The sequence below is a fragment of the Vipera ursinii genome, assembly GCF_947247035.1.
Source record: "Vipera ursinii genome assembly, chromosome: 7".
NCBI classification, from domain to species: domain Eukaryota; kingdom Metazoa; phylum Chordata; class Lepidosauria; order Squamata; family Viperidae; genus Vipera; species Vipera ursinii.
Genome location: NC_139521.1, coordinates 2,339,301 through 2,362,425, shown reverse-complemented (window position 1 = coordinate 2,362,425; position 23,125 = coordinate 2,339,301). Strand labels below are relative to the sequence as shown.

Here is a 23,125-nt window from a genome sequence, read left to right as displayed (position 1 = left end):
TCGAGTCTTAAAAGAGCCAAGGTTGCCTACCGCTGGGCTAGGGCGAACATTTCTAGAATGCACAAACCAGCTCCAAAATGTGCATACGTTACAACCAAACTCATTTGCTATTTCGCATGGAGAATTTTTTTTAAAAAAAAAAAAGAAAGCGAAGGAAATAATCAGGAATCGTTTAATATGCTCAGTTTCCAGTTAACCGTACGGCATAAAAACTTGATGATTTCTACTGAGTTGCTAATGAAGCCTGGTGTCCCGTGGAAGCCAAAATGAAAGCGTGTTAACAAGGACGATGCCAACGCCAGTACAAACAATCCCTTGCCCAACTGTTTTAACTTTCTTTCTGGTAGTTACAATGCCTCTTTCAAAGCAAATTTATACTTTCAAACTGCCGTTCTTTCTTAAGAGTGGGCTTTGAAGCAAGCAGACGTCTACGAGGATCACGCCGAAGGGCCGACCTGGCCTTCTAAAGGCAGAAAAAGGGAATGCATTCCCAACTCCCAAGAAAAACAATCTGAAATATATCAGGGATAAAAATGTAACCTCTTTTTTTCTACTTACGTAGCCGCCGCCCCCCCTTTTCATTTATATGTAACAGTTCGCCTTCAAACTCGGCCGCTTCAAATACATTCAGACCAAGCGCGTCTGTGGAGGCTTAAAAACTAATTAAGCAATAGCCCGCATCAACCTTTATAAAGTTTCCTCCAATGTTCTGCATAATCCTGGTGTGCTTTTTTTTTTTTTTGACATTTGAAACTGGATGCAAGCATGACATAATAATAATTTTTAAAAAAACCCAGCTTTGCGAAAACGGCTCGTTTGTAATAGAAAAGGAAGAACGTCAAAAAGAGATCCGCGTTTAAAATTTCTTTCTAAAAGCACTTTGCGGCTTACGTTTAAGGGCCCAAATGATATTCGGGAGCTGACCGTTAAAGAAGTGAACCCTGGTCTTGAATTCTGGAAAAAAATAAAAAATAGTAAGAAACCAAGATGGCGCCCGCTTCAAAGCCACGGACGAGACTGCTTGGTGACCGTAGACGGGGAAGGCTCTTTCGACTTAATCAGTCTTTTGGAAGCTGAAGGGCTGAGGGCTCCGTGCTTTGCCCCAATCCAACGATAGTAACAGTGATTTGTCGAAATCTGGGCCCTGTTCCCTTGAGGGTTAAAATAGGGCATCATCACGGGGGGCAGGACAATCTCGACTGGCTTCAAAATCATGACGCGGTCGTCGTTCTTGGGCTTGGCGGCGTTCCGCTGCTTCTCCAACACTCTCTGCAGGGTGGAGGTGGCGGAGGTGGGGTTATTCTTCCCCATCACAGGCAGAGATGAATTTGAAAGAGGGTGACTGGCTTTCTTCAAGGCAACGGGCTCGCTGGTTTGGCTCATCACCTGCGAGTTACTGGCAGCCACGCTCGACGCGGTCTCCGTCGTTCCAGATTTCATCTCTCGTTCCAGGAACTCCTGAATCCGAGACTGCATGACGGCCTCTTTGATCGGATTCTTGGACTGGGCGCCCCTGTGCTTCTTCTTCTTCTTCTCGTCTCTCTTGGACGGCTTTGCCAGATCGATCCCGTCCAGCAGGCCTTTTGCTGCGGCGCGAGCCAAAACATCTTTCACCGACACAGATTCGGAAGGATCTCGCTAAACCAAGCAAAGGACACAAATTAGCGCAGCCGAACACTTCCGGGGAACTGCTATTGTAGTACGGATTGTACCTTTGGGACCACCGTGACCTGGTTGTCGGTTCACAGTCTCTCTTCTGTCCCGTTCGAAACCTGCGCTAAGAAGCAACTGGGACTACGTTGTTTGGTCACTAAGCAAGCTGAGAACCAAATGACCTTGTCCCAAAGTTGCTTTTTCAGGAGGCAAATGGACTTCGGTTTTTTTCCCCCCTTGAAGATGTTTCGCTTCTCATCCGAGAAGCTTCTTCAGCTCCTACTGAATGGTGGAGAGCGGAAGGATTTGTATTCTTTGCAGTCATCTGGACATGAGTGCTCTTTCTGAGAGCCACTGAGGCCTCTCGGAGGTTTATCTCTGCCCTCAAGTCAGCTGAATAGTGCAAATGGATGTGGAACTGCTGGAAAGACTTGTAAGCAGGAGATCGGTGGTGTCTACAAAGAATATAAATCCTCCTTCCTCCCTCCACCATTCAGTCAGAACTGAAGAAGCTTCTTGGGTAAGAAACGAAACCCCTTCCAGTTGCCTTTTGAAAGAATACATTTGGGACAACCATGACCTGGATGACAGAGAATCTCCACAGACGAAGGACCTTGTCTCCCCGTACATCTCCCGTAATTCAGATGTTTTTATTTGCTGAATTACCATATCAAACTACATAGTAGGGGATACCAAGCAACAATATCGATTGGGTTGCATTCAGTCTGCAATCTGGAGTTTTAAGGGCAGATATGCCGCCATATTATTGGCAATTATTAAACATAAATATAATTGAAGAGTGAGCAAAATGAGAGGTCGAACATGGGATCCCAAAGGGGGCTTAGTAAAAATTGACTTGTCGCCATTAGTGGAATTGAAGCATCACGTTGGCGTTGACGGAGAATGGGAGTTACAGAGAGTCCTCGGCTTACGACCTCAATTAAACCCAAAATTCCCCGTACTGAGCAGGACAGCTGTTCAGTTGAGTTTTGCCCCATTCTACAACCTTTCTCACTACCATTGTTAAGTGAATCGCTGCAGGTCTGAAGTTAGTGACACAGGTCGTTAACCGAATCTGGCTTCCCCATGGACTTCATTCATCAGAAGGTCGCAAAAGGGGGTCACATGATCCGGGGACACTGCGATTGTCACGAATGCAAACCGGTCACCCAGCATCCAAATTTTGATCATATGACCGGGGGGGATGCTGCGATGGTCATAAGTGTGACCAGGGCTGCTGTAACTTGGAATGGTCACTAAGCGAAATATTGCAATTCAAGGACCTGTTAGCCAAGTTATGCAAAATGCTTAACCAGACCTTGACATAGTTTTTTTGTCCTTAACAAAGATCTGGGAGGCCCCAACATTTTTGCCTTATTGATCAAGCCAGACTAGGTTCCCAAACCTATGAAGCGAGGCTGGTGAATTGCAGCAAAGATATAGTCTTCCATATTTCTTGGACCACAATCCCCATCCCTCACCGTTAGACAGGCTGTTTTCTTAGAACTCAACATTTATTAAATCTATGGTAACTCAAGCTCATAACAACAGCATTATTATCTATTTAACCAGAGGTAGCCCTCGGCTTAATGACCGTTCGTTTAGCAGCCAAAGTTACAACAACGTTGAAAAAAGTAACTTACAACCACTGCCTGGGCTTAATGACCGTAACAACATCTCCGCAGTCCTGTGATCCAAATTGGGAAACTTGGCAACCAGCGTGTTGGTTATCACAACTGCAGCATCCTGGGATCACGTGGGAACTATTGGCAATCTTCCCAGCCAACGTCCACGAAGCAAAGCCAACAGGGAAAGTCAGATTCCCTTAACCACTTAAAAGATCCACTTTTTAAAAACTGCAGCGATCTGCTCAACAATCTGCTCAAGCAGAACTCAACAACTTCCTTGCTTGGCGTTTTGTATTTTAACTTCTGAATAATGATTTGCAAAAAAATAAAAATAAAAACAAAATGAGAAAGGGGAATGAAGCATGATGTCTATAGAGACGTTTAGACATTTACAGCAGGGGTCCCCAACCACTGGTCTGTGGACCGGTACCGGGGCCGTGGCATGCAAGCAACCGGTCCGCACAAACAAGCAAAGCCCCATCCGTGGGATGCAGGCAGCACACAAAACCACGCACCCTCCAGTCCACGGAAAAAAACTCTCCACGGAACCGGTCCCTGGTGCCCAAAAGGTTGTGGACCTCTGATTTAAATCAGAATTTACAAGCTTTTCATTCCAGAAAGTGCAAGCAGCTGCAATTAGCCCTACAGGACGCTGAGTAGCAATGGAAATTCTACGCCATAAATTAAGGACTTACCTGTACTCAGAAAGCCACGAGTCCCAGTAAACAAAATCCCCCCCCCCCAAAAAAAGATTCCTTTGATCCTGGATTAATGAGGAGTTCTCTTTTTTAACTGTTGTAACCTTATCTAAAGAAATGTAAGTTTATTCAAAGCCTCACAGTTCCAATTGTTTCCATTTCGGCTGCAAATTACTGCTCTTTGGAACCCAGAAGCTGTTACAGTACTCCCCATTTTACTAAGTATTGTAGGGCTAATTGTAGCCTGTTGCGTTTTCTGGAATGAAAAGCTTGTAATTCTATATTCTAAATGTCTAAATGTCTATACAGACATCTTGCTTTATTTCCCTCTCTCTCTCTCTCTCTCTCTCTCTCTCTCTCTGCAAATCATTCTTCAGCAGTTAAAATACAAAACTCCAAAAAATAAAAAAATAAATCACAGAAGCAAATTAAACAAACCAAAGCAAACAAGCAAAATGTTGAAAAAGTGCATTTTTTAAAAAAAAACCCTTCTACCTGTTAAGTATTTGGCCATTAATATAGTAAGTAGAAAGGGATGCGGTGGCTCAGTGGGTTAAGACGCTGAGCTTGTCGATCAGAAGGTCGGCAGTTTGGCGGGTTGAATCCCGCATGCCGCGTAACAGAGTGAGCGCCTGTTACTCGTCCCAGCTTCTGCCAACCTAGCAGTTCGAAAGCACGTAAAAATGCAAGTAGAAAAATAGGGACCACTACGGTGGGAAGGTAACAGCGTTCTGTGTGCCTTTGGCGTCTAGTCGTGCCGGCCACATGACCACGGAGATGTCCTTGGACAAGCGCTGGCTATTCGGCTTTGAAACAGAAATGAGCACCAGCTCCTAGAGTTGGAAATGACTAGCACGCATGTGCGGGGGAACCTTTACCTTTACCTTATAGTAGATGATAGGTTAATAATTCGTAAGCGGAATTAGAAGTTTTTTGGGGGGAAATTCTGGGGTCTGTTTGTCAAGGGTTGGGAAACTAATACCATTATATATTTATCGGTGTTCAACTGGAGAGGCTAATATCTGCAGACGTTCCCATTTCTCGTGAGCCGTAATGAAACTCGTTTTGCTTTACCTCTCGGCTTAAGACGGCAATAAAGCAGCTATTTGAAATATTGGAGGGCTCCAGCTGAAAGAAGTTCTGTTCAGATGCATTGACCTCCAACTTGGAACACAAAGGAAGAACTGGCGGGCAAAGCCTGAAGCAGATACAAAGACGGGATATTGAAGGCGTTACGTCAAATAAGCACAACACAATTCACAGTCTCTCTTCTGTCCCGTTCAAAAGCTGCGCTAAGAAGCAACTGGGACTACGTCGTTTGGTCACTAAGCAAGCGGAGAAGCAAAGGACCGTGTCCCCAAGTTGCTTTTTTCAGGAGGAGGCAAATGGAAAAAAGTGCAGAAAAAAAAATAGCAACTAAGGTGATCAAAGGCCTGGGGATTAAAACATACGAAGAACGCTTGCAGGAATTGGATACGGCCGGTCTAGAGAAAAGAAGAAATAGGGGTGACATGATAGCGGTGTTCCAGTATTTGAGAAGCTGATGAAAAGAGGAGAAGGGTTTTTTTTAAAAAAAAACTGGAGGTTTTTAAGAACAGACGGGACAGCCCCGTCTCAAATTGTATTAGGGTCTCCTGCCTGAGCAGGGGGTTGGACTAGAAGACCTCCAGGGTCCCTTCCGACTCGATTCTGATTCTGAACGTGCAACCCTTCATTTGGGAACCCTTCAAACGGCACCGGCGGAAATACTATTTTTTATTTTTTTATTTTGAGAAAAGTAACCGAAGTGAGTTCCTTACTTATACGGCTGGGCCTTCGCTCCTTCCGCTCCAGATGCCAAAGCTTTGTTCACCACCACCTCATTTTCCTCCGGGCAGACGGAGCAGGTGCAGTAGACCAGAGCTTGTACTTTAGCAACTGCCGGGATTCAAATCGGGATTAGTCCAGGAAACGATCGTTCGAAAACCAAGCTTTGGAGAAACTTCTAAAAACTGGCGCGAATGGTACAAACTCAGAAAAATCCTTGTCTGGTGGGGACCTGGGTGCTCTCCGAGCTTGGTGGCTTCCCTTGCAGATGTTTTATTACCCAACTAGGCAGCGTCATCAGTGCTAGAAGGGGGGATGGTAAGAGAGGAAGAGGAGGAGGGGGAAGGGAGGAGGAGGAGGAGGACTACGGGGTCCATGGTGCTCTCCGAGCTTGGTGGCTTCCCTTGCAGACGTTTTATTACCCAACTAGGCAGCGTCATCAGTGCTAGAAGGGGGGATGGTAAGAGAGGAAGAGGAGGAGGGGGGAAAGGGAGGAGGAGGAGGAGGACTATGGGGTCCTTGGTGCTCTCCGAGCTTGGTTGTTTCCTTGCAGACGTTTTATTACCCAACTAGGCAGCGCCATCAGTGCAACCTGATGGTGTTACCTAGTTGGGTCATGAAAGGCTGCAACAACCGTGTATTTTGCTTTCCGTAGTTGGGACATGTTTGCTTTACTGTATTTTGGGTACAATTCTGGGAGTTGAACTCTTATGTTTCTTAAAGCTGCCAAGGTTGGGAAACGTGGATTCTACAGCTGGCAGTTCAGATTTTTTTTTTCGTCCGTCACACCCACCGTCTGCTAAGATCCAATCCCGAAGGCTTAGAGCAGAGAAGAAACAGACCTTGCTTTCGATAGGAGACCGAGAAGGAGCTGGCTAACAGAAACCGGGAAGGGTGTGGTTGTTACAGATACGCAACTGCACCTGTTGTGGGACTGAGTTGGTGACAAATAAAACTCACACTGCATTGCGTGGGTCAGCTCTTTCAGCTGCTGTTCAGCAAGGGTGCTTAGTTTGTCTTCGGCGACCGAGCCTTGAGAGAGGTCTCTAAGTAACTCTGCATCTAAAGACGAAATTAAATACAATGACTCCGCTGCAATGGGATATTAGTGGTCAGAAAACGACAATTAACAATCTGCCTTCTCGTTTGAAATTAACAGGAGCAGCTGGCCTCCAGAAATCGTGGGTGCTCCGTCACTGGAGATTATTAAGAGGACAGTCACATGTCTGAGATGGTATATAGGTTCTCCTGCTTGAGCAGGGGGCTGGACTAGAAGACCTCCAAGGTCCCTTCCAGATTCTATTCTATTCTATTCTTTTCTATTCTATTCTATTCTATTCTATTCTATTCTATTCTATTCTATTCTATTCTATTCTATTCTACTATTTTCTTTATTCTATTCTATTCTATATTCTATTCTATATTCTATTCTATATTCTATTCTGTATTTTATATTCTATATTCTATTCTATTCTATTTTCTTTATTCTATTCTATTCTATTCTATTCTATATTCTATTCTGTATTCTATATTCTATATTCTATTCTATTCTATTCTACAATTTTCTATATTCTATTCTATTCTATTCTATATTCTATATTCTATTCTGTATTTTATATTCTGTATTCTATATTCTATTCTATTCTATTCTATTCTACTATTTTCTATATTCTATTCTATATTCTATTCTGTATTTTATATTCTATATTCTATTCTATTCTACTATTTTCTTTATTCTATTCTATTCTATATTCTATTCTGTATTCTATATTCTATATTCTAAATTCTATATTCTATACTATTCTGTATTCTGTATTCTGTATTCTATATTCTATATTCTATATTCTATATTCTATTCTATTCTATTATTTTTTTATTCTATTCTATATTCTATTCTGTATTTTATATTTTATATTCTCTATTCTATTCTATTCTATTCTACTATTTTCTATATTCTATTCTATATTCTATTCTGTATTTTATATTCTATATTCTATTCTATTCTATTCTACTATTTTCTTTATTCTATTCTATATTGTATTCTGTATTCTATATTTTATTCTATTCTATTCTATTCTACTATTTTCTTTATTCTATTCTATATTCTATTCTGTATTCTATATTCTATATTCTATTCTATTCTATTTTCTTTATTCTATTCTATTCTATATTCTATTCTGTATTTTATATTCTATATTCTTTATTCTATATTCTATTCTATTCTAATTTTCTTTATTCTATTCTATTCCATATTCTATTCTATATTCTATTCTGTATTCTATATTCTATTCTATTCTATTCTACTATTTACTTTATTCTATTCTATTCTATATTCTATTCTGTATTTTATATTCTATATTTTCTATTCTATTCTATTCTATTCTATTCTATTCTATTCTATTCTATTCTATTCTATTCTATTCTATTCTATTCTATTCTATTCTATTCTATTCTATTCTAAGCTAGCAAAGCCCACCAAGCATAGTCTTATGTGGGGCTTCCCAAAATCAGACACGGTGCTTGAAGATGGTTTATACATTCCAGAATTCACATATTTTGGTTCTGCTGTCACCCAATTATTACGGAAGACCTCCAGTTGAGTGCGAGACCATGGCTTGAGTTTGGTTAACTTGGCCAAAATTCAACCACTGGTTTGCTGGAGGAGGGCGGAGGAGAGGTAAGGATGAGGAAGGAGAAGGAGATGATAGAGGAGGAGGGAGGAGGAGAAGAAGGAGAAGATAGGTAAGGATGAGAGAGGAGGAGGAGAAAATACAAGATAAAGTATGAGGAAGAGGAGGAGAAGGAGACAATAGATGAGGAGGAGGGGGAGGGGGAGGGGGAGGAGGGCAAAGGGGATCTAGACAGTGGCCAGAAAATGCAACAGAAAGAGAAGCATCGCTCTCTAGTCTAGGACGAGGCAGTCAAAAGCCTCTGGGAAGTTACCTTCGTGCTCTTCCAAAATAAATTCGATGGGATTGCTGACACCCAGGCCGGAGCAGCGAGGCAGGAGCAGAACCACTTTCACTTTCTGCAGCTTGGCGCAAGCGGGCTCAATGTTTGCAAAATCCTCCTGAAGCAGCTCGATGTCTTGGGGAAGAGGAGGACGAGGATTAAAACAGAGGGTGCACGTGAGACGGGACACCAAAGGGACGCCGCAGCAGAGGCGATGCGCCTCGGACCTCCTCGCCCTTCGTTTGGGTCGCTGCGCCCCGGAAGCGAATCGTCACTTCCAGCTTTCGCGGGGGGGGGGGGGGAAGGGGGGGTTAACGAGCGCTTCCTGGAAGCACCAGTGGTCCTCGGCTTACAACCATTTGCTTAGAGTTATGACGGCACCAGAAAAAGGCACTCGCGGCCGTATCCCGCGATCCCCCCCCCTTTTGTGACCTTCCAACAGGCAAAGTCAATGGGGGAAGCCAGATTGGCTTAACAACCGTGATCCTAAGTTAGCCGCTCCGGTGGCAAGAAAGGTCATAAAGTGTGTGTGTGTGTGTGTGTGTGTGTGTGTGTGTGTGTGTGTGTAACTCACATCGTGGCTGTCTTGCTTAGCGACCGAAATGTTGGGCTGAATTGGGGTCGTATGTTTGAGGACCACCTTTTATACGAAGATAAATTTCTGGTTACTATCTAGATCCCCTTTGCCCTCCTTCTCCTTCTCCTCGTTCTACTCTTCCCTCTCTTTCTTCATCTTTATCTTCTTCTTCTTCTCCTCTCTCATCCTCATCTATCTTCTCCCTCTTCTTCCTCATCCTTGTCTCCTCCTCCTTCATCCTTATTTTCTCCTCCTCTTCCCTCCTCCTTTCCTATTGTCTCCTTCTCCTTTTCTCCTCTCATTTTTATCTTCTCCTTCTCCTCTCGTCCTAATCTATCATCCTTGTCTCCTCCTCCTCCTTCATCCTTATCTATTTCCTCCTCCTCTTCCATCTCCATCCTTCTTCCCCTCCTTCATCCTTATCTATTTCCTCCTTCTCCTCTCCCTTCTCCATCCTTATCTATCTTCCCCTCCTTCATCCTTATCTATTTCCTCCTCCTCTTCCTTCTCCATCCTTCTTCCCCTCCTTCATCCTTATCTATTTCCTCCTTCTCGTCTTCCTTCTACATCCTTATCTATCTTCCCCTCCTTCATCCTTATCTATTTCCTCCTCCTCTTCCTTCTCCATCCTTCTTCCCCTCCTTCATCCTTATCTATTTCCTCCTTCTCCCCTTCCTTCTCCATCCTTATCTATCTTCCCCTCCTTCATCCTTATCTATTTCCTCCCTCTCCCCTTCCTTCTCCATCCTTATCTATCTTCCCCTCCTTCATCCTTATCTATTTCCTCCTTCTCCTCTTCCTTCTCCATCCTTATCTATCTTCCCCTCCTTCATCCTTATCTATTTCCTCCTTCTCCCCTTCCTTCTCCATCCTTATCTATCTTCCCTTCCTTCATCCTTAACTATTTCCTCCTTCTCCTCTTCCTTCTCCATCCTTATCTATCTCCTCCTCCTCCCTCCTCACCTATTGTCTCCTTTTCCTTCTCCTCCTCTTCCCTCTCTTTCTTCATCTTCTCCTTCTCCTCTCTCATCCTCATCTATCTTCTCCCTCTTCTTCCTCATCCTTGTCTCCTCCTCCTCCTCCTCCTTCTCCATCCTTAGATGAAGCCACTGATCTTGAACTTACTTTTACACTCCATGCGTGCAAAGAGATCCTTCAGTTCAGCTTCTCTGGCTGGAGACTTCACTCCGCATACAAACACCCGGGAAGTCTCCTGATTGGTCAGCACCGACATGTGGGCCACGGTGAGCCAGGACCCCATTTGCGCAATCAAAACATCATCGTCCATATTCAGCAGGGCTTTCACCGAATGTACCGCCAGACTCCGGGAGCTATCCTAAGGGTAGAAACAGGAACACCAGTGTGGGAATTACTCAGCTCGCCAACCGCAGGCCTTGCAATGGGATAGGCGCTGTAGGTGGGGTGACCTGACCGAGTCAAAACAATGCTTCAGCACTTAAGACTTATATGCCGCTCCGTAGTGCTTTATAGCCGTCTCTAAGAGTTTTACAGAATCAGCCTCTTGCCCTTCCCACCTCCCCAACAATTTGGGTCATTCTACCAATCTAGGAAGGAGGGAAGGCTGAGTCAACCTGGAGCAGGTTAGAATCGAACTACTGCCAGTCAGCAGAATCAGCCTGCAATGCTGCATTCTAACTATGGGAAGGAAGGAAAGGGAGAAAGAAAGTAGAGGGAGGGAGGGAGGGAGGGAAGGAAGGAAGGAAATGGGAGGGAGGGAGGGAGGGAGGGAAGGAAGCAATAGCACTTAAGGGTTATATACCACTTCACATTGCTTTACACTCCTTTCTAAGCAGTTTACAGAGTCAGCCTTTTGCTCCCCAACAATCTGGGTCCTCATTTTACCGACCTCGGAAGGATAGAAGGCTTGAGTCAACCTTTTGAGCCGGTCAGGATCGAACTGCTAGCGGTGGGCAGAGTTAGCCTGCAATACAGTATTGTATCCACTGCGCCACCCTGGCTCTTACTTTGAGGCACCCATTCCATCTGTTTTTGCAATGTAGATCAGGGATCCCCAACCTATGGATCACGGCCCACTACCGAGCCGTGGCCTACTGGCCACCGGGCCACGGGACAGGCTGGCCAGTGCGCACAACCACCCCCACTCAGGCTAGCATCCATGGCTCTGTTTCCGCATGCATGCGGGGCTAGCAGCAGTGGCAGCTAGCGCCTGCACACATGCACAAATGGAGCCACTGGTGGGTTGTGTAGCACGTTTGTGCATGCGCGCGGGTGCTAGCTGCAGTGGCGGCTAGCGCATGCACGCACGCACAAATGGGGCCACGAGCACTGTGCCAGCAACAGCGATGGCTAATGCATGCATGCATGCGCGAATGGAGCCGCTAGCCCCATGTGGGTGCATGCGGCCCCTTTCACACACAGCCCCGTTTGTGCATGCGCGTGCACACTGATGTAGAAGACCTGTCACCAGTTTTTGCATTACCCGTACCCATTTGCAAGCGAAGGAACTGCACAAAAGACAAGGCAAGCTAGTTGCTTTACGTTGGGGGGTGTTCAATCTTGGCAACTTTAAGACTTGTGGACTTCAATTTCCCAAAATCTCTCCCCCCCTCCCGCCAAAGCCAGCAAGGAAGGATTGAAACACTCCTTCAAGTAAAGTGCAAACCTTTTCACTTACTTGCAACAGGAGTTTGCGATGAGTATACAGTTCCGAGTTCAGGAGTTTTTCTTTAAGAGAAGATGGGAAAATGAGTCCATCCTCGCAGTGCTTATCCGGGCAGTAGGTGTAACCAGCAAAATCCGAAATGGACTCTACTTTCGTGAAGCCTTCTTTTTGTAAGAAGCTATGGACTTCTTCAAGACTGTAGGATAAACCATGGCTTATTAACACGGCACATTACGGAAGCAACAACCGTCAATGATGCTAATATCGGATGTTTTTGCATTGACAACAGATGTAGCCGTTTTCTTCCTTTCACTTTTAGAGTTAGATGATGCTGGGAGGGGGGGGAATGTGCACGAGAGTCCAGCTAGACATAATAACACTGAACCTAGCGTGAGAACCAAGGTTGTTGAAATAAGAGACGATAAGAAATGGTGGGCTGGAGAGCTGGAGGGGAAACCCGCGCTTCAAACTAATTGGGGAATGTGATTTATGACTGTCAATTGGAGGAGGGAATTGTGCTCTGATACTATGTGCTCAGGGGAGGGGAACTCAGTTTTGGCTTCGACTGTGTTAGTGCCGATGCCGTGCTACTCAAATAAAGATTCTTTAAGGTAAACAATGCCTCAAAGTTCTTTGAAGAGTTCCATCTGTCGGAACCAGGACAGCAACTTTGAAGACTTGTGGACTTCTGCTCCCAGAATTCCCCAGCCAGCTATGCTACGTCCACCAGTCTTAAAGTTGCCAAGTGCGGAGAGCTCCCGTGCTAAACTTAGGAGCATTCTCCGGAAGGATGCGGTTAATTTGATCACCAGCCCATTTAAATCTAAGAGTCACGGGTCACCAAACGTTGGAAAAAATTTGCACAGGACAATGGTGGGCAAAAGGAAAGAAAAGAAAAACCAAACGTTTTCACCTGACTTTCAAGGTGTTCACCCAGGCGTAGAGTGGCAAATTTGAAGCCCTCTGCTCTTGTCTCCGAATCGTTTCTGGCAGGATATGCTCAATGGTTAGAGCATCATGCTTGATTCGGCATCTGGCTAGGGCGGCGGCGAGTTTGGTCTTAAAACTAGAGATTCCGAAAGAAAGAACATTGGAGGCTCAGAATTCACCCTTAGGAGAACGGGAATTGCAGCCTGCTCAAAAATCAGCATCGAAATTAGGGCGAAGAATCCGGTCGCCAGGAGATACGGACATTATTATTATTATTATTTATTGGATTTTTATACCGCCCTTCTCCCGAAGGACTCAGGGTGCTCTTGAGACACAGGCTGCAGTTCAATCATGTCAATGCGAGCCGTGATTATTATTTTCTTTTTTTAAAAAAAATATTTATGGATAGTTTGTCAAAGCACAATTTGGAAGAAAATATTTGTAGCTCAGGGTTGAACTGTGGAGTCCTTGGTGCTCTCTGAGCTTTGATTGCAGAAATTTCATGACCCAACTAGAGAACATCATCAGTGCGAGGAGGAGGAGGAGGAGGAGGAGGAGGAAATAGAGAAGAAGTTGGAGAAAGAAAGAGAAGAAGGAGGAAGAGGAGGAGAAGGAAGGGCAAGGAGAAGGAGGAGGTGGAGAGAAAAAGAGAAAGGAGGAGAAGCAGAAGCAGAAGAAGAGGGGAAGGAGGAGGAAGAAGTTGAGAAGGAGTTGGAGAAAGAAGGAGGAGGAAGAGGAAGAGAAGAAGAAGAAGAAGAAGAAGAAGAAGAAGAAGAAGAAGAAGAAGAAGAAGAAGAAGAAGAAGAAGAAGAAGAAGGAAGAAGAAGAAGAGGAGGAGGAGGAGGAGGAGGAGAAGAAGAAAGAAGAAGAAGAAGAAGAAGAAGAGGAGGAGGAGGAGGAAGAGGAGGATAAGAAGAAGGAAGAAGAAGGAAGAAGAAGAAGAAGAAGAAGAAAGAGGAAGAAGAAGAAGAAGAAGAAGAAGAAGAAGAAGAGGAGGAGGAGGAGGAGGAGGAGGAGGAGGAGGAGAAGAAGAAGAAGAAAGAAGAAGAAGAAGAGGCGGAGGAAGAGGAGGAGAAGAAGAAGAAAGAAGAAGGAAGAAGAAGAAGAAGAGGAGGAGGAGGAAGAGGAGGAGAAGAAGAAGAAAGAAGAAGGAAGAAAAAGAAGAAGAAAGAGGAAGAAGAAGAAGAACAACAACAACAACAACAAAAACAACAACCCTCAAACTCCACTCCTTTTTGGGCAACAGACACAGAGCAAACCTTTACATTTTCCTTATAAAACTGCTCCATCAGTTGTGTCACCTACACAATGCATCCAAAAAAAAAGGGTCAGGCCTTGGATTAAAGAATAATAGGATTCCAGGCGTCTTTTTTTTTTTTTTGCCGAACGGGAAACAAAATTAAGATTCCACTATCAGCCCTCCGCAGAGAAGCCACGTGGCTTTTGGAGGTCTACCTGCATAGGTAACGCTCCACTTCTTGAACTTCCGCTATGCTTTCTTCGTCCTCGGGAATCGAGCGAGCTTCAAACTTCCGGTTCTGAAGGTCATAGAGCATCACCACCACCAAGCTGGTCAAGTCTTCTGACTGCAAGAGGACCACGGTCGCACACGAAGACAAAAAAAAAACAACAACCCATCACTATCGACAGGCCTCGACTTAACCACCGCTCATTTAGTGACCATCTGAAGTTACAACGGTACCGAGGAAAAAGTGACATAGGACCGTTTTTCGCACTCAGGACCGCTTCAGCATCCCTGCGGTCACGTGATCAAACTCCAGAGGCTTGGCAACTGGCTCATATTTTCTCTACATACCCAGTTCCCACAACCTGTCAAAGCTGCTAACATCGGATGTTTTTGCATTGACGACGGATGGAAACGTAGCCATCTTTTTCCCTTTCGCTTTTAGAGTTAGGTGATGCTGGGAGTGGGGGGGATGTGAATGAGAGTCCAGCCAGACATAACAACACTAAACGTAGCGTGAGAATCAAGGTTACTGAGCCCAGAGCTGATAAAAGAATTGGCGGGCAAAAAGGAGTTGGTGGACTTGTAAAAAGGTTAAAGCTTTTTGGATTAAAATTTGGTGGAATATGCAAAAGATATTCAAGAAAAGGATAAAGTTTTCTCCGCAATTGTTTTTATTGGGTATTATCATAGATACCACCGTTGTAGATATTAAATTGATGTTGAATTTAATTACGGCAGCGAGACTTTTAGTAGCGCAATATTGAAAGAAGGAAGAACTGCCGACTATAGAAGAATGGACTTTAAAAGTTTCCAACTTGGTGGAGATGGCAAAGATTTCAGCGTATTTGAAAGATCAATCGCAACAGAGATATACCGTGGAGTGGAAAAGATGGATAGATTATATTCAGAATAAATATGGGACTAAAAAGATTCACCTAGCATTTGAATAAGTAGCGGATTTATATGATGTATAATTAGCTTGTAGTTATTTTATTAAGAGTTAAAGTGCGATAGAATTTAATATCTTATTGTTGTTTGCATATTTTAGATTGTTTGTTTGTATTTTTATACCCTGTATTTAGCTCTGGGAAGTTGGGGAGGGGGGAGGGGAGGGGAGGGGAGAGTTGGGGAGGTTTGGGGAGAGGGGAGGGGGAGGGGTTTTGTATTCAAAAATGTACTGTAAAACTTTTAAATAAAAAAAAGAATTGGCGGGCTGGAGAGCTAGAGAGGAAGCCTGCGCTTCAAGCTAATTGGGGAATGTGATTTATGACTGTCAATTGGAGGAGGGAATTGTGCTTTGATACTAGGTGCCCAGGGGAGGGAAACTCAGCTTTTGGCTTCGATTAGGTAAGTGCCGATATTCTGCTACTTGAATACAAGATCCTTTAAGGTAAACGATGCCTCAAAGTTCTTTTGAAGAGTTTCATCTGTTGGAACCACGACACAACCCACCTTCACTTGTTTTACTCTCCAGGTCTTTAATCGTCTTAGTTTGCTCTTCTTTGTACTTTTTCCCCAAAGTCTCAGCCTCTTTTTTGTAACGTGGTGAGCAAAACTGGACGCAGCATATTCCAGGGGCGGCCTTACTAAGGCTTGATAAAGCAGTACTGAGACTTTGTGTGATTTTGATTCTATGCGTCTGTTCACACAAATCCAGGATTGTATTCGCTCTTTTGGGCTAAGCGTCTATTTTTTAAAAAATCGTGTATTTTTTTTAAACCCGAAGCCCAGTGCATCTTCGCTACGATTTGCTCAAACTATACAGCGATGGAAACAAGTCTTGATCTTTGGAAAATTGAATTTGTTATCTACTCACGATTGACTGCAGGGGGTAAACGCCACTGTCGATCAACATATACTCCAGAACGTCTTGATCTGTAGGAGAGGAAAGAAAAAGATAAGGAAAGGCATTGTGAACTATCACAAAGGGATCTTGACGGGATCGGGTACATTTCAAAAATGTCTTATGGCCTGAAAACAGGCTCACCAGGCTCCCACCAAAACATCCCACCAGGCTCAAGGTTGACTCAGCCTTCCATCCTTCCGAGGTAGGTAAAATGAGAACCCAGATTGTTGGGGGCAATTAAGCTGACTTTGTAATAATGCCGCTTGGGGTGTGTGTGTGTGAAAGCCCTAACAAGCAGGCATATACATAGAATGAAGGCTACTGCTAAGCTTGTAAGCCGCCCTGAGTTTTCGGAGAAGGGCGGGATATAAATGGAATAAAAATAAAAATAAATAAAAAATAAAACAGATGCAGCTAGTCCTCTGCTTACGACGGTGGTTCATCCCAAAATTTCTGCTGCTAAGCAAGACCGTTGAATTTTGCCCCGTTTTACATCCTCTCTTGCCACATTCCAGCAACCGTTTTTTCATACGTTTTAGCCTCCAGTCCCCTGATCCTCTTTGTTGCTCTTCTCTGCACTCCTTCTAGAGTCTCAACATCTTTTTTGATAGCATGGCGACCAAAACCGGACGCCTTATTCCAAGTGTGAGGGAAGGAACCACAGTTCCTTAAGGTACACTTCTGAAGTCAGGACAGGTTATACGTTAAAATCCTGTACTTTTGCTGCCTAACTTAATTGTTAGGTTATGTTCAATCTCACCCACGGAGGTGACGGATTCCTGCAAGAAAACAACAGATTTTCCCCCTTGCATAGGTGGCCAACGTTCGGCCGTTTCCATGGACTCACGACTGGGTTCCTGCGTTTTGGCACACCGATTCAGACATAGCTGTCTGTGTTTTCTCGGTTGCCAAGGGTAACCCTCTCGCCAGCCCACCTTCGCAAATGATTGACCTTTCCAGGATAAAAAGAAATTGACTTTGGGGGTGGATGGGAAAATGTTCGCAGTGTCTTCCGTAAAGCTTAGAGATTGAAGTGCTGGGAGATTCAGTGATGTTATGCTGGCACGGATTGATGCCAATTCTTCTCTTTTGGGGGGGTAATGTTGTATGTTTTAACTGATGCATTTTGCAGTTCATAAAATGATTTTATTGAGCCGTATTGTCGGAAAGATGGGTGGCTATGTAAATATTTAAAATAAACTAGATCAGGGACCCCCAACCTATGGGCCAGGGCCCATTACCACACCGTGGCCTACTGGACACCGGGACATAGGTCAGGCTAGCCAGTGTGAGCACTCACCCCCACAAGTGCTAGCGCCCGCAGATCTGTTTGCGCAGGCACGTGGGGCTAGCGGTGGCGGCTAGCACCTGCACGCATGCACAAACGCAGCCGCCATTGCCCTGTGCATGGGTGCTATCAGCAGTGGTGACTAGCGCATGGACGCATGGGCAAATGGAGCCACTAGCACTGTGCGGGTTGTGCACCCCATTTGCATTGGCTAGCAGTGGCGGCTAGCGCATGCGCAAACAGGGTCACTAGCCTTGTGTGGGTGCACGCAGCCATTCGAGCACAGCCCCATTTGTGCACATGTGCATGTGCACGCAAATTTCCTAGCTGCTCCCTTTCTCTCCGGGCCACCAGCCTGAAAAGGTTGGTGACCCTCTGAACGAGATATTCCTGGACTTACAACAATTCAGTGACCATTTGAAGTTACAACGGCACTGAGCTTTGAACACAGAGGTGTACATTTGAGGTGGCATTGGGGCCCGTAGAAACATGTTCCCTACTTACATTTCAGGGCGCTGAACGCCAGCTCGTAGGACAGATGCTGGAATTCCTCGTCTTTGAAATCCGGAAGGGATGGCAACGGCCCGGTTCCATATTTCACCAGGATTTTATCGTGCGGTTTTTCGTTACGGACACTTTGAAAAATGTGGGCGGCGCTGAGGTACAGGGGGTCCCGGTGCCCGCTCTTCACAACGGCGTCTGTCGAATTCAGGTTGGAAGGCAAAATTTCGCTGGAAAATATGGTTTCGTGCATGCCAGACAGCTCGTGCGCTATAGTGTGGTCGGGAGACCCGAGGCTGCTCCTTAGAACTGGCATCGCTGTCGTGCTGACGGGTCTCGGCGTTGCAGGTGGGAAAATCAGAATCTTAAAAAAGGCCCTGTGGAATTACAGAGGAGGCCAAAATAGGCATGACGGGAAACGTCTGGCAGAAATTCACTTTTGGGCCTTTTCTTAAACGGGACCCCCACAGGATTTTGTCCTGGCAGTTAACACAGGGATGTTGTGGGATTCCAGGCGGTACAAGGCATACACAAAAAGAGGAGAGGGTCAAAGGACATGAGGCAGACCCAGAAGAGGATGGAGAAACAACACCGCACTACAACAGCATCAGTGAACAATGGTTGAGGCCGCCAGAAGAGCTAGAGGCAGGATTTTGTATCTCCCTCGACACCCTAAGAGGTAAAAGAGGAGGAGGAGGAGGAGGAGGAGGAGGAGGAGGAGGAGGAGGAGGAGGAGGAGGAGGAGGACTGTGGGGTCCTTGGTGCTCTCTGAGCTTGGTGGTTTTCTTGCAGACATTTCATGACCCAACTAGGTAACATCATCAGTGCTAGAACGGGGGAGGAGGAAGAGGAGGAGGAGGAGGAGGAGGAGGAGGAGGAGGAGGAGGAGGAGGAGGAGGAGGAGGAGGAGACGACTGTGGGGTCCTTGGTGCTCTCTGAGCTGTGTGGTTTCCATGCAGACATTTCATGACCCAACTAGGTAGTATTATCAGAGCTAGAAGGGAGAAGGAGGAGGAGGAGGAGGAGGAAGAGGAGGAGGAGGACAGGAGGACTGTGGGGTCCTTGGTGCTCTCTGAACTTGGTTTTCTTGCAGACATTTCATGACCCAACTAGGGAGCATCATCAGTGCTAGAAGGGAGTGAGGTGTACAGAGAAGAAGAGGAGGAGGAGGAGGAGGAGGAGGTGGAAGAGGAGGAAGAGGCTGTCCTGTCTTCTTGTCCTGCCTTCAGGCACTTAGGAGAAGAGCTTGACTGCCTCTTCTTTGGGGCAGCCCCTGAGATACTGGAACATTGACTATCCTGTCCCCCCTGCTCCTTCTCTTCATTAAACTAGACATGCCCAATTGCAGCAACCCTTCCTTGTATGTTTTATCCTCCAGTGCCCTGATCCTCTTTGTTGCTCTTCTCTGCGCTCTTTCTAGAGTCTCGACCTCTTCGCCACCAATCAACTTTCAACCAAGCTTCTGTTGTTGGTGACTAGCAGAACACTACACACCAACCACTTCCTTGTGAAAGGCCAGCCGTGCCTTTGACGCGATCAAACTTGATCAAACCTCGATCGAGAGAAGTCAACATCTCCCCGGGGAAGATGGCAAACGCCGCTGAGCATTGCACATTTGCAACGCAGCGGTGAAAAGTGGATTTTAAGGGGCGGCAGCAAAGCTTCAATAAGATCCCTTCCCTACAAACCTGGATTTTAAAAGTTCCTTTTTCTGCCCGGCAATCACAAACCTCTTTTCATGCCACAGGAAGTGTGTTATGTGCATAGGATGAAACGCATTTTTCACAGCCGCAAGAAGATAGTAAAAGACAAAACAGGGAGAATCATTTGCTGAATATTTCTAACGTTCTCACAAAACCACCACCAAATGAAAAGGGGATTTTCTGCACCTCTCATCTATTTCCTCTCCAAACGCCACAAGGCTTTGGAGAGAGGTTTTTTCCCCCCTCTCTCTCTCTAATATCAAGATCTCAACTTGTGGACTTCGATTCCCAGAATTCCCCAGCCAGCCACCAGTTCGGGGAGGCTAAAAGCCTCTTTCAATAATAATAATAATAATAATAATAATAATAATAATAATAATAATAATAATAATAATAATAACAACAACAACAACAACAACAATAATAATAACAACAACAACAAAACAACAAACAACAATAAAATAATAATAACAACAACAACAACAACAACAAAACAACAATAATAATAATAACAACAACAACAACAAAACAACAAACAACAATAAAATAATAATAATAATAATAATAATAATAATAATGATGATGATGATGATGATGATGATGCAACTCTTCCAAAAATGCAGCTAAGATACAGCAAAGGTTTGACACGGGGGGAATAAGAGATAGTCTTATTCCGTTCTCCCACCTGCTGTGTTATTTTTGGAATGCCTGGGGGGGGGAGGGGAGGGGGGGAGGGGGGGAAAGGCAGCCAAATTTCACTGATCAAGAACTTTCTTTCCTCCTCCTCCATGGCTGCTTTGGAATATCGCCCCGGCATCTCAGGAAGAAGTTATCCCTTGTTATTACTTATCACGTTTTGTGTTTCATTTCTGTATTCCTTCTTTTTTCTTTTTTTACTGAAATACGTTGTGCACATGCCATACAATCAATCTGTCAATCATTTAAAAGGGTGGACCTTTAGCTGTCCACACCAGGTATACCCCCTATTGGGAATGAAACCTGCACCCGTTGGCTATCTAAAATAATCAGCATCCGTTTGCCGCAAGAAAGATGCTGAAAAACGCACCATCACCCACCAAAAGACAACAGATTTGAACTTGGCAGCCTCAGGCTTGGGGATTTGCCCCCTTCCAGCTGCCCACACCCCTCTTGAGGGAGGCTGGACTAGAAGACCTCTGAGACCCCTTCATGACAGTCCTAAACCAAGCCAAGTGTGTGTGAAAGCCCTAACAAGCAGGCATATACATAGAATGAAGGCTACTGCTAAGCTTGTAAGCCTCCCTGAGTCTTCGGAGAAGGGCGGGAGATAAATGGAATTAAAATAAAAAAAATAAAAATAAAGTGCAAAAAAAAAACAAAAAACGCCAGGGATATTTCTAGAAGCCTGGCACTCTGACAAATCAATAGACCCAGAGACATTAACCACCTCGAGAGACTATGGAAGAGAGACAATCAACCAGCACAAAGGGGGTATAAAAAGACCCCAGTACCTCCCCCACCAGCAATTAGCACCCAGATTAGCACAGATCAACCCCAAAGTTAAGATCAGACCGACAATCAAGTAAAGACAGCCCCAATCAATGAACTGCCAAAGAAGGCAACAGCCAACAGCCCAACCAAAGCAACTCTAAGACACCCCCCCCAGCCCCCCAGCCCCCCAGCCCCCCTGACCCTGACAGGGCAAGACGCCAGAATACAAACTGACAGCAAACCCCACTCCTTACTAGTCTTGCTAACGTTACCTAGTTGGGTCATGAAACGTCTGCAAGAAAACATGCAGGCTCAGAGAGCACCCAGGACCCCACAGTCCTCCTGTCCTCCTCCTCCTCCTCTGCAAACCCCATTCCCTTCTTCCACTGACGATGTTGCCTAGTTGGGTCATGAAACGTCGGCAAGAAAACCACCCAGCTCAGAGAGCACCAAAGACCCCCCCTCCTCCTCCTCCCCTCCACAACCCTCTTTAACTTCTAGCACTGAAGATGTTACCTAGTTGGGTCATGAAAGGTCTGCAAGGAAACCCCCAAGCTCAGAGAGCACCAAGGACCCCACAGTCCTCCTCCTCCTCCTCCTCCTCCTCCTAATCTCTCCAGAAACCACACTCTCTTCTAGCACTGATGATGTTACCTAGTTGGGTCATGAAAGGTCTGCAAGGAAACCACCCAGCTCAGAGACCACTCGGGACCCCACAATCCTCCTCCTCCTCCCTCCCTTCTAGCACTGATGATGTTACCTAGTTGGGTCGTGAAACATCTGCAAGGAAACCACCCGGCTCAGAGAGCACCCAGGACCCCACAGTCCTTCCTCCTCCTCCTCCTCCTCCCTCCCTTCTAGCACTGATGGTGTTACCTAGTTGGGTCGTGAAACATCTGCAAGGAAACCACCCGGCTCAGAGAGCACCAAGGACCCCACAGTCCTCCTCCTCCTCCTCCCTGCAATCCCCCCTCCCTTCTAGCACTGATATTGTTCCCTAGTTGGGTCATGAAACGTCTGCAAGGAAACAAGCAGGCTCAGAGAGCACCAAGGACCCCTCCCTTTCCTCTCCGCCCCACCCCCGCCCGCGGTCCCCAGTTCCCGCTCCGTGCTTCTTTTAAGGACGGGGTGGGGGTGGGGGTTGAGAATGCCGTAAGTCTCCACCTGTTGAACTGCCAGCCTGGCCGATCTGGCCGGCCGAGCGGCCAGGAGCAGCCCAGAGCCTCTTCACCGAGTCTCCCCCGGGGGTGGGATGGGGTGGGGTGGGCTGATGCTGGAGGGTCTCCCTCCCTCCCTCCCCCCAGCCCGCCAGCCCGGAGTGTGTGTTGGGGGGGGGTCTCTCACCTGGCGCCTCCTGCCCACCCAGCCGGGCCCTCCGGCGGGGAGCCTCTCCCAAAGGACGGCGGGGACCCCCAAGGACCCTCCGGCGCCGATCGCTGCCAGGCGCCTCTGGGCCCCCCCCCTAATCTGCAGCGCGCCGGTCCGGTCCCCTCCGCGAGGGGAGGGGCGGGGGCGTCGCCTGGCCCGGCCCACGCGCCACACCCACCGCCCGACAAGGGGGGGGTCGAGGAGGAGGAGGAGGAGGAGCAGCCCCCCCCACAGCCCCACCGGCCGTTTCGTTCAAATCAGGGCTCGACCAGTCCCAAGAAGAGAAGGGGGGGTCTCCAGAGGGGGGTGGGGGGTGCAGACCTCCCCCTCTAGGCTCGCTTTCAGAGTTCCCCTTTTTGGGGGGCTGGGGGGTTTGGGAGTCTTGGCCTTCTCGGCCCCTTCCGCCCGATTTTTTGCTACCTGGCCGGACCTCCCTCCCTCACCACCCCCCCCCCCGCCACACCTGGCGCTTTGGTACATTCCGCGGGCTGCCTCTGTTTGCAGGTGGCTCCGTTGCTGGGCTGGAGTTTGTCTGGCACGCCTTTTTCTTCTTCTTTTTTTCTTTTCTTTTTTTTTTCGTTTCCCCCCCCCCC

General features: G+C 46.3%; 1 protein-coding gene across 1 annotated transcript; it reads right to left on the bottom strand.

Moving 5' to 3' along the window:
- Positions 1-168: 168 nt before the first annotated feature.
- Positions 169-22,653, bottom strand: NSUN7 (NOP2/Sun RNA methyltransferase family member 7). Its single transcript, XM_083367653.1, has 12 exons — positions 22,509-22,653; positions 17,995-18,368; positions 16,173-16,231; positions 14,344-14,474; positions 12,872-13,024; positions 11,971-12,154; positions 10,440-10,650; positions 8,729-8,872; positions 6,746-6,847; positions 5,779-5,896; positions 5,054-5,177; positions 169-1,638 (listed from the first exon to the last, which is right to left on the bottom strand). Exons 2-12 carry the CDS (start codon positions 18,305-18,307, stop codon positions 1,000-1,002), a joined length of 2,178 nt encoding a protein of 725 aa, XP_083223779.1. The 5' UTR covers positions 18,308-18,368; positions 22,509-22,653; the 3' UTR covers positions 169-999.
- Positions 22,654-23,125: the final 472 nt, after the last annotated feature.